At 55.0% G+C, this 11,467-nt stretch overlaps 1 protein-coding gene across 3 annotated transcripts in view; it reads right to left on the minus strand.

Moving 5' to 3' along the window:
- Positions 1–463: 463 nt before the first annotated feature.
- NECTIN2 (nectin cell adhesion molecule 2) overlaps positions 464–11,467 on the minus strand; it is a 26,386-nt gene continuing 15,382 nt past the window's right edge. Inside the window, exons 5-9 of one of the 3 annotated variants that reach the window (XM_032388442.1) lie at positions 11,043–11,191; positions 4,548–4,701; positions 2,454–2,517; positions 2,227–2,313; positions 464–1,567 (exon numbers count right to left, since the gene is read on the minus strand). In XM_032388442.1, the coding sequence (XP_032244333.1) occupies positions 1,301–1,567; positions 2,227–2,313; positions 2,454–2,517; positions 4,548–4,701; positions 11,043–11,191 (721 nt within the window). In that variant the 3' untranslated portion in view covers positions 464–1,300. Of the gene's footprint in view, positions 1,568–2,226; positions 2,314–2,453; positions 2,518–4,547; positions 4,702–6,750; positions 7,424–11,042; positions 11,192–11,467 lie in introns of those variants that run through there. The other 2 variants (XM_032388445.1, XM_032388443.1) reach the window with 2 other exon arrangements.

The following is an 11,467-nucleotide window of genomic DNA, read 5'->3' on the forward strand; positions in this document are numbered from 1 at the left end:
TGTTTCTCTATTATCCCTCTGCCTTTGGCTCATTCATTCGGTTCTATTACCCACAATGCCCTGAGCTATTACGTTATTCGTAATTTTGCCTTTGGCCTATTCTTGCCATTTATCCTTTAAACCTGAGTCCCTCAAACTGAATTACTGCCATTTCTATCTTTGTTCCGTTTATTTCCATCCGTCACCCATTAGACTGCCGTTCCTTGTCATTAACCACCATGCGCGGGGCTCCTCCCCCTCTCCTTCCATTATCCATCATTATGTTTTTTGTTTACGCATTTTTGCTCATTATCCCCTCACTTAATTAATTTTTTTATATCTTTGCCCCCCTTTTTTTTTGCCTGTAACCCATCTTGACTTCTAGCCTACTGATTTCCTTCAGCTCTACGCGCCCTATTTGTTTCCCATCATGTCCCACCCCCATCTCCTTCGCATCCCACAGAAAACACAAGTTGACATCCGGTCAAAGTATAAACTCAGATTTTGTAGGAAATGCTGTATTACAAAAACAGTATTATATCCCCAGCCTCCAACCTCCCCCCCACCCCCTGCTGGGAGATGTTTGGGTCCCATCCCACTGGACAGGAGTAAAAGGACTCAGTAGCTTCAAAGTAACAGCAGATTCTTCCAAGGCTGGGGCCGGAAAGGCACACCGCATGAGGCTTACCCCATCTAGTCCTGGGCTGGGGCTTAATTCCCTGTAGACAGGAATTGGGGTAGTGGGGGCTCAGGGAAGGGTCTGGACCCTGAGACTCCTGCCTGCAGGAGGGAAGAGATGGGGAAGCCTTGGGCTGGGGAATCCCTTTCCTCTTGTCTTTGGGGAACAGACAGGGTGGGGAGGGGTGAGTGGGGCTCTGCTGCCTGGAGGGCTCAGGTCTGAGCAGCAGGGTACCCCCAACACCGACCCCAGCAGAACTATTGGGATTTTACTGCCTGAGGACAACTCAGAGGTCTGGGATCTTCTCTGGGATTTTGGGGGAGTCCGGAGATGATGGGACATGAGAGGTATGATCTAAGGTCACAGTCTTAGGAGTCCTTGGGTCAGAGGTTGTGCAGGAACATACTCCCCCACCCCCATGTGAGATAAGGTTACCAGGTTTCTGTTGTCATGGCCGGTTTCTCTGGGTCAGAGATCATGGATTAGAGATCATAGTGGAGCCACCCAGGCAGAAGTCACAGATGAGATGCATTTTTGTGTGTTAACTGACCGTGGCCTGGCCAGAGGTCAGGGGGCACTAGATCCCGGGCAGAAAGTGGAGGGATCAAAAAGTGAGAGGTGAGAGGCCAGGGCCATGGCAGCTCACACATACATGGCTCGGGACATGACAAAGCCTCTGCTCTGGTAGGAATCAGAGGGGCTGGAGTAGGACAGGGCATCATAGATGGGGTTGATCTTATCTAGATAGTCTTCCTCCTCCTCTTCCTCATCCTCTAAGTCCAGGGAAACCCCCTCCACAACAGGTGGCCCTGGAGGCACCAGGATGGGGGACCCCAGGCCCGTGGCCCCCAGGAGCAGGGGCCCCGAGCGCTCTTCCAAGGTGGGCAGCTCATGATATCGAGGCATATCCTGGGGGCAGGGAGGGAAAAAGAGCCCAAGGTCATCTCCTGTGCATTACACAGAATCCCAATCTGCCCCTTCACCCCCAAATCCTGACCATCTCCTTATGCCAAACCAGACCCGACCTCATCCCTTGTTGGCCTGGGTGGAAATTGCACTAGAGCAATGATATGGCTTGTCTCCAGCTCAAAGCCCAGAGCCTGTCAGTCCTGGGCCTCTCCTTTGTCTTTTGATCCCTGACCACAGGCCTTTCTCCATGAACCTTTGACTTCAATCTTGACCTCAACTACTTAACCTTAAGCCCTAAGCCCTAAAGAGCTCCTTGAACCTTGATTTGTCTCAACTTTAATATCTGACCCCTGACATTCAGTAGATCATGGAGGGGAATAACAATCAGTTTTGTCTCATCTCTGGGCACAGTATCTGGCAGATGTAGATGTTCAACCAATCTTCACTAAGTGACTTTAACCTCATGTCCTTTTGGACTTTTTCAACCATGATCTCCCCCACTGAATCCTAAACACATCTTGGTGCTCTGAGCTTGGACTAGAGATACAGCGCTGGCCTTGAGTTGTGACCTTTAGTGTTTGACCTTTTATGTCAGGAGCTGATCCCTGGCCCTTAAAGCCAAACCCTAAACCCACCCTTGCCCTCCCCCAAGTTCCCACCTGCTCAGCACATGAGACGGCAGCATCAAAGTAGGGGGTCTTGAGTGGGCTGTGCTCTGAGGCTCCAAGAGTGAAGAGCTGGGAGGGCTGAAGGGAAGGAAGAGGGGCAGGTCAGGACCCTCTCACAGCTGGCCTCTCCCTAGGAGTCCCCCCTCCTAGCCCCGGCCTCAGTGGGGAAAGGTAGGTGTGGAGGTGGGGGCAGTCTGAGCTCCAGGGGAAGTGCTTACCATCTCAGGCTCCTCCAGCTTCGCCTTGGGGGTTGGTGGCTTGTATGAGGGAGGCCCCTCCAGACTGTTGGGTAGGAGGTAGGTCAAGTGGAGTCTCAGACCCGAGAAGCCCTCCTATCCAGATGCTCTTCCCTCTGCCCGATCTCCCTTTCTGCTGTGCTGTGCCCCCACCGCCAGGCCCCCTTGCCCAGCTAACTCCTATTCATCCCATGAATTTCTCTTCTTCCAGGAAGCCTCCCTGATTCTCCAGGAGGATTAGGGACTCCTGATATATGGTTATATCTAGCTGTTCTTCCTTCTCGGGGCACTTACTGAGTTTGTATTTGAAACATTATTTCTGATATCATTCAATAACTATCCCACTATGAGCAATGTGAGGGAAAAATGAGATCTGTGTCCTCAGCAGTGTTCTCAGAACTCACTATGAGGAAGTCAGCAAGTATTTGTTTAAAAAATGAACAAGGGGCACTTGGGTGGTGCAGTCGGTTAAGCATCTGACTCTTGGTTTCGGCTCAAGTCGTCATCTCGGGGTCGTGGGATCAAGCCCTGTGTGGGGGTCTGTGCTTAGTGTGGAGTCTGCTTGGGATTCTCCCTCTCCCTCTGCCCCTCCTGCTCATTCTCTCTCTCTCTCAAATAAATAAATAAATCTTTGTAAAAAAAAAAAAAAAAGAATGAATAAATGAAAGGCTTTCCTGGCCTTCAAACTATGTTAAAATTCCCTTGTTATACATACCCACAGACCAGAGCATCCTGTATACATCATGATGAGTGTCTACTATGTCTCCAATCCCCAGCTCAGATGTCGCCTCCCCCAGGAAGCCCTCCCTGACACTCCAGGCTACATCAAGTGCCCCTCTGGCCTCTCACAGCTCCCTCAGCTTTTCTAGCCCATCTCTGCCACTCTCTAGGGATGGGTCTGTCTCCCAGGAGGGCAGGGCCAGGGCCATCTCAAGCACCACTAGCTCTTAGCACTGGGCTGGGCATAGGAGGTTGATAGCAAGTTGTTGGTTTAAATTGACCAGATGTTAAAGATAGTGGGTCAGAAACTTCCTTGTGCATCAGAATGACTCAGGGAGCTTGTTATAAGTACAGATTCCAAGCCCTTCTTGTAGAAGTTCTGATTCAGTAGGTTTGCTGTAAGCTCAGGAATCTGCATTCTTAACAAGTGTCCCTACCCCTGCCACACACACACACACACACACACACACACACAGAAACACAAACACACACATACACACTGGGTAGTGTTACTTCAGAATCATTTTGCCCCCCAAACGCTCACTTGATGGATGAATTTCAGCAAGTGATTTCAGCTCTCTGGACCTGTTTCCTCTTTGATAAAATGGGTATCATTAGCTCCCTGTGAGAATTTCTGTTTCCATGATGCATTTATGTGTGTGAACACTTTAAAAATGTTTGTCTCATCATTGCATTCCTAACCTCTAGGGCTTGGCCCTGAGCAGGTACTTTCTGAATACTCGTTGCATCAATGAACGGATGTGAAACTTCATCAAGGTCACCCATGTAAAATGCATTTCACCAAGCCTGGCACGTTAAGTTCCCACACAGAGAAGTGTGGCTAGTTCCCCCCACAATATCTAGGCTCCTGTAAGAGATTTTAGCGGGGCACATGGCCACCCAGAGTAAGGACTACATTTCCCAGCTTCCCCTGAAGCTGGTACACCATGTGACCAGGTTCTGGCCAATGGGAAGTGAGGCCAAGTGACGGGTTCCCCTATAGGGCAGCTCACTGCCCTCTATTTGTCTCCCCGCCCCCCGCCCCCGCAGGAATGGGGGCTTTGAGGCCAGGACAGCTGTATCTGGTTGTCAAGTATGCAGACAGTGCTAGAAGTATAGGGAGCCATCTTGGAATTCGAGTGAAGGGAAAGTTGAGCAACAAGGTAGCAGGAGCCTGGGCTCTGATGGCTTCACAGAGCATAGCTATCATACCCACGCTTTACGGGAGACAGAAATAAACTCTCCTCTACACCCCACTTAAGTCAGTTATTTGGGGTCAGTCCCCCTACCCCCACCCCTCGGGCTCCCCGATTCTGGGACCCCTCCTCCACCCACTTCTTGGGGCCCATCACTCACTCGTCCTCCTCCTCTGCCCCCTGCAGCCTCTGCTCTTTCCGCTGCTGCCGGCAGATGAGGATGCCTGTGGCGACCACAGCGGTAGCAATGATGGCAGCAATGATGCCCCCAATGATGCCACCCGTGGCCCCCGCGCCTGCTGTGTTGGGGGTCTCTGCAAGAAGAGGGACAGTGTAAGGGGGTCTCTGGGAGGAAGCCACAGCTCCTTATTCCCTAAGTCATCACCCACCTGCCTACCTCCTCTCCCTAGTCCTTACTGAGGCTTTGTTGGGTGCCAGTGGTGAACAAAACATACAGAGGTCCCCGCTCCCATGGAACATCTGTTCTAGCTGTGCAGAGAGACCAAGAGCACAGAGACGAACACAAGAGCTGACATGCCAGGTGGCAGTGAGTGATCGAAGGTAAAAACACAGAGTGGGGAAGGTGGTAAGGAAGTGACAGAAGGGGGACCCCAAGGGTCGTCAGAGAGACTTACTATGGGGTGACATCTGAGCAAAGATCTGAAGGAGCGGGAGGGGGTGAGCCACGAGGAAATGAGAACATTCCAAGCAGAGGAAACAGCCAGTGCAAAAGCCCTGAGGAGGAAGCCTCCTGTTACTTTGAAGGACCAGCAAGGAGACCGTGGGGCCAGAGAAGAGGGGGAGAGGAGGGAGAGGAGGGAAGGGAGGGGACGGGACGGAGCTAAGAGGCGCAGAAAGGTGGGTGTTCTGGAATCGGGATCAGAACGCTTCATTCATCACAGGGAATGGAGTCATCCTGGACAGAGGGTGTGGCTCCTTCAACCTAACAGGAAAAGGAATTGAGAGAAGCTGTGGCCCCCTGGGCCTTTCGGTTGGAGCCCTTCTCCCTCCCTGATGTCACCTGTTTACTTGCCAATTTCCACAATACACTGGGAGTTCTAAGGGGCACGGCCTGGCACACGGTTGGTGATGGCCAGATGTGCAAGGAGGGGCCCAGCGCCAGTGCTCAAGGACCTACCCCACACCAGACTGTCCAAATCCCCGCCCCTGCCTGCTGGCGCTTCCCTCCCATTTTGGGGAGGAGGCATGGGGGACCCGAGGGGGGCGACGAGGAAACCGCACTTGTGCACAAGCCTCACCCACAGGCTCCACTCTCTGTTAGCCCTATTGCTCAGAGGAGGAGATACAGTTGCCCAGAGGAAGAATGTCTGGGTTCTACTCTTCCTGCTCCAGAGCCTGGTGGCCTTGGGAGGGCTTCAGAGTTGGGGGGACAACGATAATTGCTGCTCACTCAGTCCACACATAGCCATCGTGACGACATGCCCTGGCGGGGAGGTGGGGGGGGGCAGGGCTCTGTCTGCCTGAGTCACCTCTGTGTCCCTGGTGTAATAAGCGAAAGTCAATTCTGGTGGGAAATGAACGCCCCAAGCCCCACCTGGTGGCTCAGTGCAGGCATCCTGGGTGCCCCCCCCCACGGTGCCCCCCACGACCACTGCTGGACCAGAGGCAGCTCCACCTGTGTCTTAAGAGAGGGGGCTGTGGAGGGCTCAGGACAGCAGAGGTGACTGGGACGGACCCCGGCCCCTCCCACTCCCTTCCCTCATTCCCAGGCCTGGGTTTGGGAGATTTTCTAGTGGGGGGGGGGGAAGAGACACAGAGCTGCAGCCCTTCCCCTCTGAATCACTGAAAACCCCCTTGGGATCAGGGCAAGAGGAAGAAGGCTGAGAAAGGCCACTCTTCAAGATGGGACTCTTCTGGTTCCTTAATACCTCCACCTGCCCTGTATCCTCAGGGCCCAGAGAACACAGGGGGCCTCCCTCCCTCCCGAGATCCTCAGCAACTGCAGAAGGTCAAGTTTGAGCTTCGCCCCCTCCCCACAAGGGCCCAGGAGTCCAGGTTCCCTATCCCGTTCTGGGGAGCTCTGGGCTCTCAACAGTTTGGCTATCCCCTCCCCGAGAAAGGCAGCCTCAGTCCTGAGACACCCCCACCCCACCCCAAGTCCAACCTTCCCAGCCTCTAAGCCCAGAAGCCAGAGACCCACTTCCTGGGTCGCACTGGCCTTGGGGGTCTCAGGCATCCAGTATGTCCTTGAATGATACAAGTAGTCAGAGCCCTCCCTCCCCTCCCCCGGCCTCCCAAGTCTAGCCCCCAACAGGCTCCCACCCCCTGGGACCTAGCAGTCCCTGTCCCACCCCCCAGTGAGGGGGTCTGATGTATTACAAGACACCCCCGATGTTTTCCTCCAAGGCGTTTATTAACTCCTGAGTGTCACGGGGCCAGGGCAGGCCAGAGCCAAAAACAAGTTCTCTGGGGGGGGTGTCCTCTCTGGGTCCCCATGCAGCCCTGGAGACACAAGTCCAGTGTGTGATTCCAGCCCCCTCCCAATCCCAGGGAAGTGGGAGGGAGCATTTGAGCTCCAGTGTCGTCCAGAAAAACGAGTCCAACCAGTCTGGAACCCTTTGGCTGGCATGGCTGGCTCTGTTTCTGTCTCTGTCTGTCTGTCTCGGGGTCACACGTAAATTGCCCGCCGTGAAATGAGGGAGCCGTCCAGCTGGGACTCCATGTCGTCCTCGAGAGCCTTGGGTGGAGGCAACATGAGACCTTCCTCTGCTTTCTCCTCCTCTTCCTCCTCGTCCTCCTCATCCTTGCCATCTGGCTTCAGGGGACCAGGGGCGGTTGGTGTCCAGAAGACGGGGCCCCCATTCCCAAACACCTGAGTTTTTGGATCGTAGGATCCTCCAATGCTGTCTCCTCCTCCTCCTCCTCCTCCTCCTCCAGGGCTCTTCCTCCTCCTCCTCACCCTCAGCAAGATGAAGGCCAAGGACCCCCCAGCCAGAAGCAGCAGCACCAGCAGTGTCCCCCCCACGGCCCCCCACACCACTGGACCCACGTCTCGGGGCGAGGCCCGGGGTGTGTCTGAGGAGAGAGAAGGAGGGGTGAGAGAGAGAAAGGGAGACACGAGGTCAAGAGGACACATCTGTGGTGGGGGGGGCATAGGGTACAACAGGGGCAGTGATGGGAAAATTGGGGAGGTGACTCTGCAGAAGATGGAGAAGGTGGAGGGTAAGGGAGAACCCGTCTGTTCTGTGCTACACACACTGGGCACTTTGTTCTGGGGGAGGGGGGACTGCGGACTGTGGGGGTGGGCGGGGTTTGCCAACTGACAGCCCCCAGATGTGTTTCCTTAGACCTGCACTGGGCTTTTCAAAAATTAAACTTGCTAACACTGCAAAAACCAGGCGATTTCATCAAAAAAATCCAAGATTTCTTTCAGGGAAAAAGAAACTCGGATCGGGCCACACCAATCTCTCATCTCCACTTGGTGATGGGCAGCAGCTGAGTGAAGACTGGCTGCTTGGGTCGGAACAGGGGTTCCACCCCTGGCCACCTGGTCACTGGCCAGGACCCCGTAGGCATCTGAGTTTGCGACCTGCTTGGGACGGGCTGGGGTGGTTTCTCACAAAAGCTCTGAGGTTAGAGTCATGGAATCTTGGGTGGATCCAGCCAGGAAGAGGCAGAGCTGGATTTGGGCTCAAGACTGTCAGATTCCAAAGGCCTTTGGACTTGAGAGAAGGAGGAAAGAAGGGGGAGGGTCCTCCTGATAATCCTCCTCCCCCTTCGAAGCGGCTGGGAGCACCTGGTCCAGGCGATGTGGCCGCCCTCCTATCTGGGCCACGTCCCCAGTTGTGGCAAATGGGGGCTCACGAAGCCCACTGTCCCGCCCTTTAGGCCAGTGCTCCTGGCAGTGGGCCAGCAGCTGGGAGAGGAGGGGTCTGGGGAAGGTGGAGAAGGAAGCCAGGGAGTGCTAAGGGTCCAGGGAGCAGGGCAGGAGAGATGAGGGAGGGGGGTCTGGGCCCCACACCAAATAGACATTGAAGCAGTTTGAACTAGAACCATTTTATACACGCCCCTTCCCCCACCCCTGCATGCAGGCCCTGATGGGGAGAAACGGGGGGGGGCGAGGGGGGAGTCCACTTACACCTAAACCCCTCCTCCCCACACCCTGCAGAGGGGCTGGGATCCAAGCTCCTTAGGGCACCTGTTTCTTTTAAGAGTGGCGTTTTCAAATAGAGCCATGACCCCCTGGGCTGTCAAATGCATTTAGTGATTCACAAGGAGCAGTTAAAAAAAAAAAAAAAAGGTAGAATAGAAAAAGTGTCTCCGAAGTAGGAAGGGTAAGTACTATTTTGTGAAACATTTTTTTCTGGAAATACGTCTACACCGGTACACCGGTTAGAGGCATGACAGTTTTCTTGGTGGGAATGCCCATCAGTGACGTCTGGGAACCTGTTTCGGCGCATGCTGGAATGTTTATCTGCATTTCTGGAGGTGGTATTTTGGAACTGGTGGGTGTGTTCACCGGTCTGTGGGGCAAAAGTTCTCCAAGTCTCCCTGAGGCCACGTCTAGCCCGTGGCATGACCTGTGTACCTAAGGCTTTGCTAATGTGAACCCCAAACCACGTGTCTGTGACCGCACGTCTGGGTCTGGGCGTGTGTGGGAATGCGGTGAGACTCTGAGACCCTCCGGATGTGACTCAAGAGCTGGGACTGAGGGGCACCTGGGTGACTCAGTCGGTCAGGCGTCTGCCTTCCGCTAAGGTCATGATCCCAGGGTCCTGGGATCGAGCCCCGCATCGGGCTCCCTGCGGAGGAGGGGTGTCTTTCCACAGGGCTGAGTCTCTCGGGGGGGAGGGTGATTCTGTGTGCTCCACTCCCTGCTGGCCTCCCCCCCACACACACACACCAGTTCCTGACAGGGCTAAATATGTGTTTTACAGGGTGAATATTGATGAAGGGCTTAACTTTGAAGCTGGTCTGTTCTTGGAGGGGGTGGTTTCCAGCGGGGGACAGCCCTGGGAAATCTGTGTGTTTTAAAGGGTCTTAGGGGGGCATCCATGTGTTTGTGGTTGTGTATTCCTGTGAGGAGCCTTAGGCGTGGCTACATCCGTGTCTTGCGGGCTCTGCCCCTAACAGGTGCCTCCTGACTCCGCGTGGGGAGGCCAGTTTTCTGGGTGTGTATCTGGGATAGAGGTTCAGGGGATGGATTTCCAGTCGGGCATCCCTCCTCTCCGGGTGTGTCTTCAAGGGTGGGGACTTCATCTTGTTCACCATTGTATCCCCAACCACAAGGGGAATGCTCAGCAAAGAGGAACCCTCAACAAATACTTGTCAGATGACGATCCGTTGAAAGCAGCAGGGTTTCGGGAGAGTTTCTGGGGGCGTGCACCTCTGAGGACGTCTTTGCGGTTCTTTGTCAGGATCTGCGTGTGAGTGACGGTTTCTGCGTGTGGAATTGTTGCTGTCCGGGTTCTCCCCCACCCCGCGTCGGCACGTCTGCGTGATAGCGTCTCCCTCCAGGGCTGTGTGTGTGTAACTGTGTGTATGTGCGCGTACACGAGTGCAGCGTAAGATTATGTCTCAGGAAGGGGATCTGTTTCTGTCCGTCTCTGGCCATGGCGCCCGTCTCCAGGTGTGTATGGGCGTGTCTGTCCTCACACTTACGTGCGTTTGTCTTTGGTCACATTTCTGAGGGGCCCCCTCTCCTACCCACCAAGGCCACTACTCCCAGTGGTGTGTGTTTGCGTTTGCACAGGTGTTCTGCATGGATGGTGGCGCTGGGCGGGTGTTTCCAAGAACGGTTTTTTTCAGCTGCACGTGGCATCTTGGGGGACTCTGGCCGGGCGTCACCTGGCTTTGTTCAGTGCGTGTGCCCCTGCTCTCTTGGGGGTGCGTGTTTTGGTGACAGTGGGTCTGAGCGTGCGGGTTGTTTTGGGTGAGTTTGTTTTGATTCCGATGCAATCTCAAAGCACAGAGTATGTTTCTGGAGATGTGGGTCCTGCCCACTGTGACATGAAAGGGACTCTGTTCCCAGCCCTGGGGTCCCCGTGTCCATGTCTCGGGGCACACAGCCTCCCTCCAGGTGTGGGGGTCTACAGTTGTGATTTCGACCCCATCTGCATTAGCCGGTGCCACAGGCCTAGTTTGGCTTTGTTCTTTTCCGCTCCCGTCTTGGGGCCCATCTGAGTTTGAGTTCGTATCAGGGAGACTCAGAGAACCTTCGACCCATAAACACATCCGCCGCCATTTCCAAAACACCCCCTCTAGAAACACAAATGTCCCAACTCACGCAAAAACTGACTTCCTAATGTGACTTGACCAGCACTCACTATAGGAAATCAGTATTCAAATGCGTTTGTTTGTGTCTGTCTAGCTGTCTGATGTGTCTCTCCAACTGGAGCCCGGGGCAATGTCCCTGGGTCTCCTCCTGGAGACTCTTTCCACGCCTCTAGTTTCTAGAAAGCCCCCAGCAGAGGCCTCATCCTCCTGATTCTTCCACCAGTGGCCTACCCTGTCATCCCAATCCAGATCCCACCTGGGGGCAAGAGAGAAGAGCCACGCTGACCTCCTTTCTCATCGGCGAGGCGGGTCTGAATCCCTCCCCAGGCCGGCGGCACAGCCTCCCCCCAACGCGGCCCCCCCCGAACCCCAAAGGGAGGAACACCTGGGGAGCCGATCACCTCCAAGACCCGCTCACCTCGCACGAGGACCACCTGCTCAGCGCGACCCGTGCCCACGGCGTTGGTGACCGTGCAGATGAACGTGGTGTTGACCAGTCTGTCCACTGAGTGGATGATCAGCTGGGGGCCCTGGGCTACTGCTGAAGCTGGGAAGACGCCTGCCGTCCTGGAAGGTGTGGGGGTCACCGGAGGGGGGACATCAGGGGAGCACAAGCCTGGTCCCCGATGACACAGCCTTCAAAATCCAAGCTCCAGGGACAAAAAACTTAATGATCAGGACCCTATACTGCTAGCTCTCTCCTTCTGGAGACTCTTGGGTCCAGGGCCCTGGTGCACCTCCCTCAGACCCAGGGGTCCAGGCCCCCAGCCCCTCCTCCCTCAGACCCAGGGGTCCAGGCCCCCAGCCCCTCCTCCCTCAGACCCAGGGGTCCAGGCCCCCAGC

Source organism: Phoca vitulina, unplaced genomic scaffold (assembly GCF_004348235.1).
Source record: "Phoca vitulina isolate PV1807 unplaced genomic scaffold, GSC_HSeal_1.0 scaffold52, whole genome shotgun sequence".
In the NCBI taxonomy this organism is placed as follows: Eukaryota; Metazoa; Chordata; class Mammalia; order Carnivora; family Phocidae; genus Phoca; species Phoca vitulina.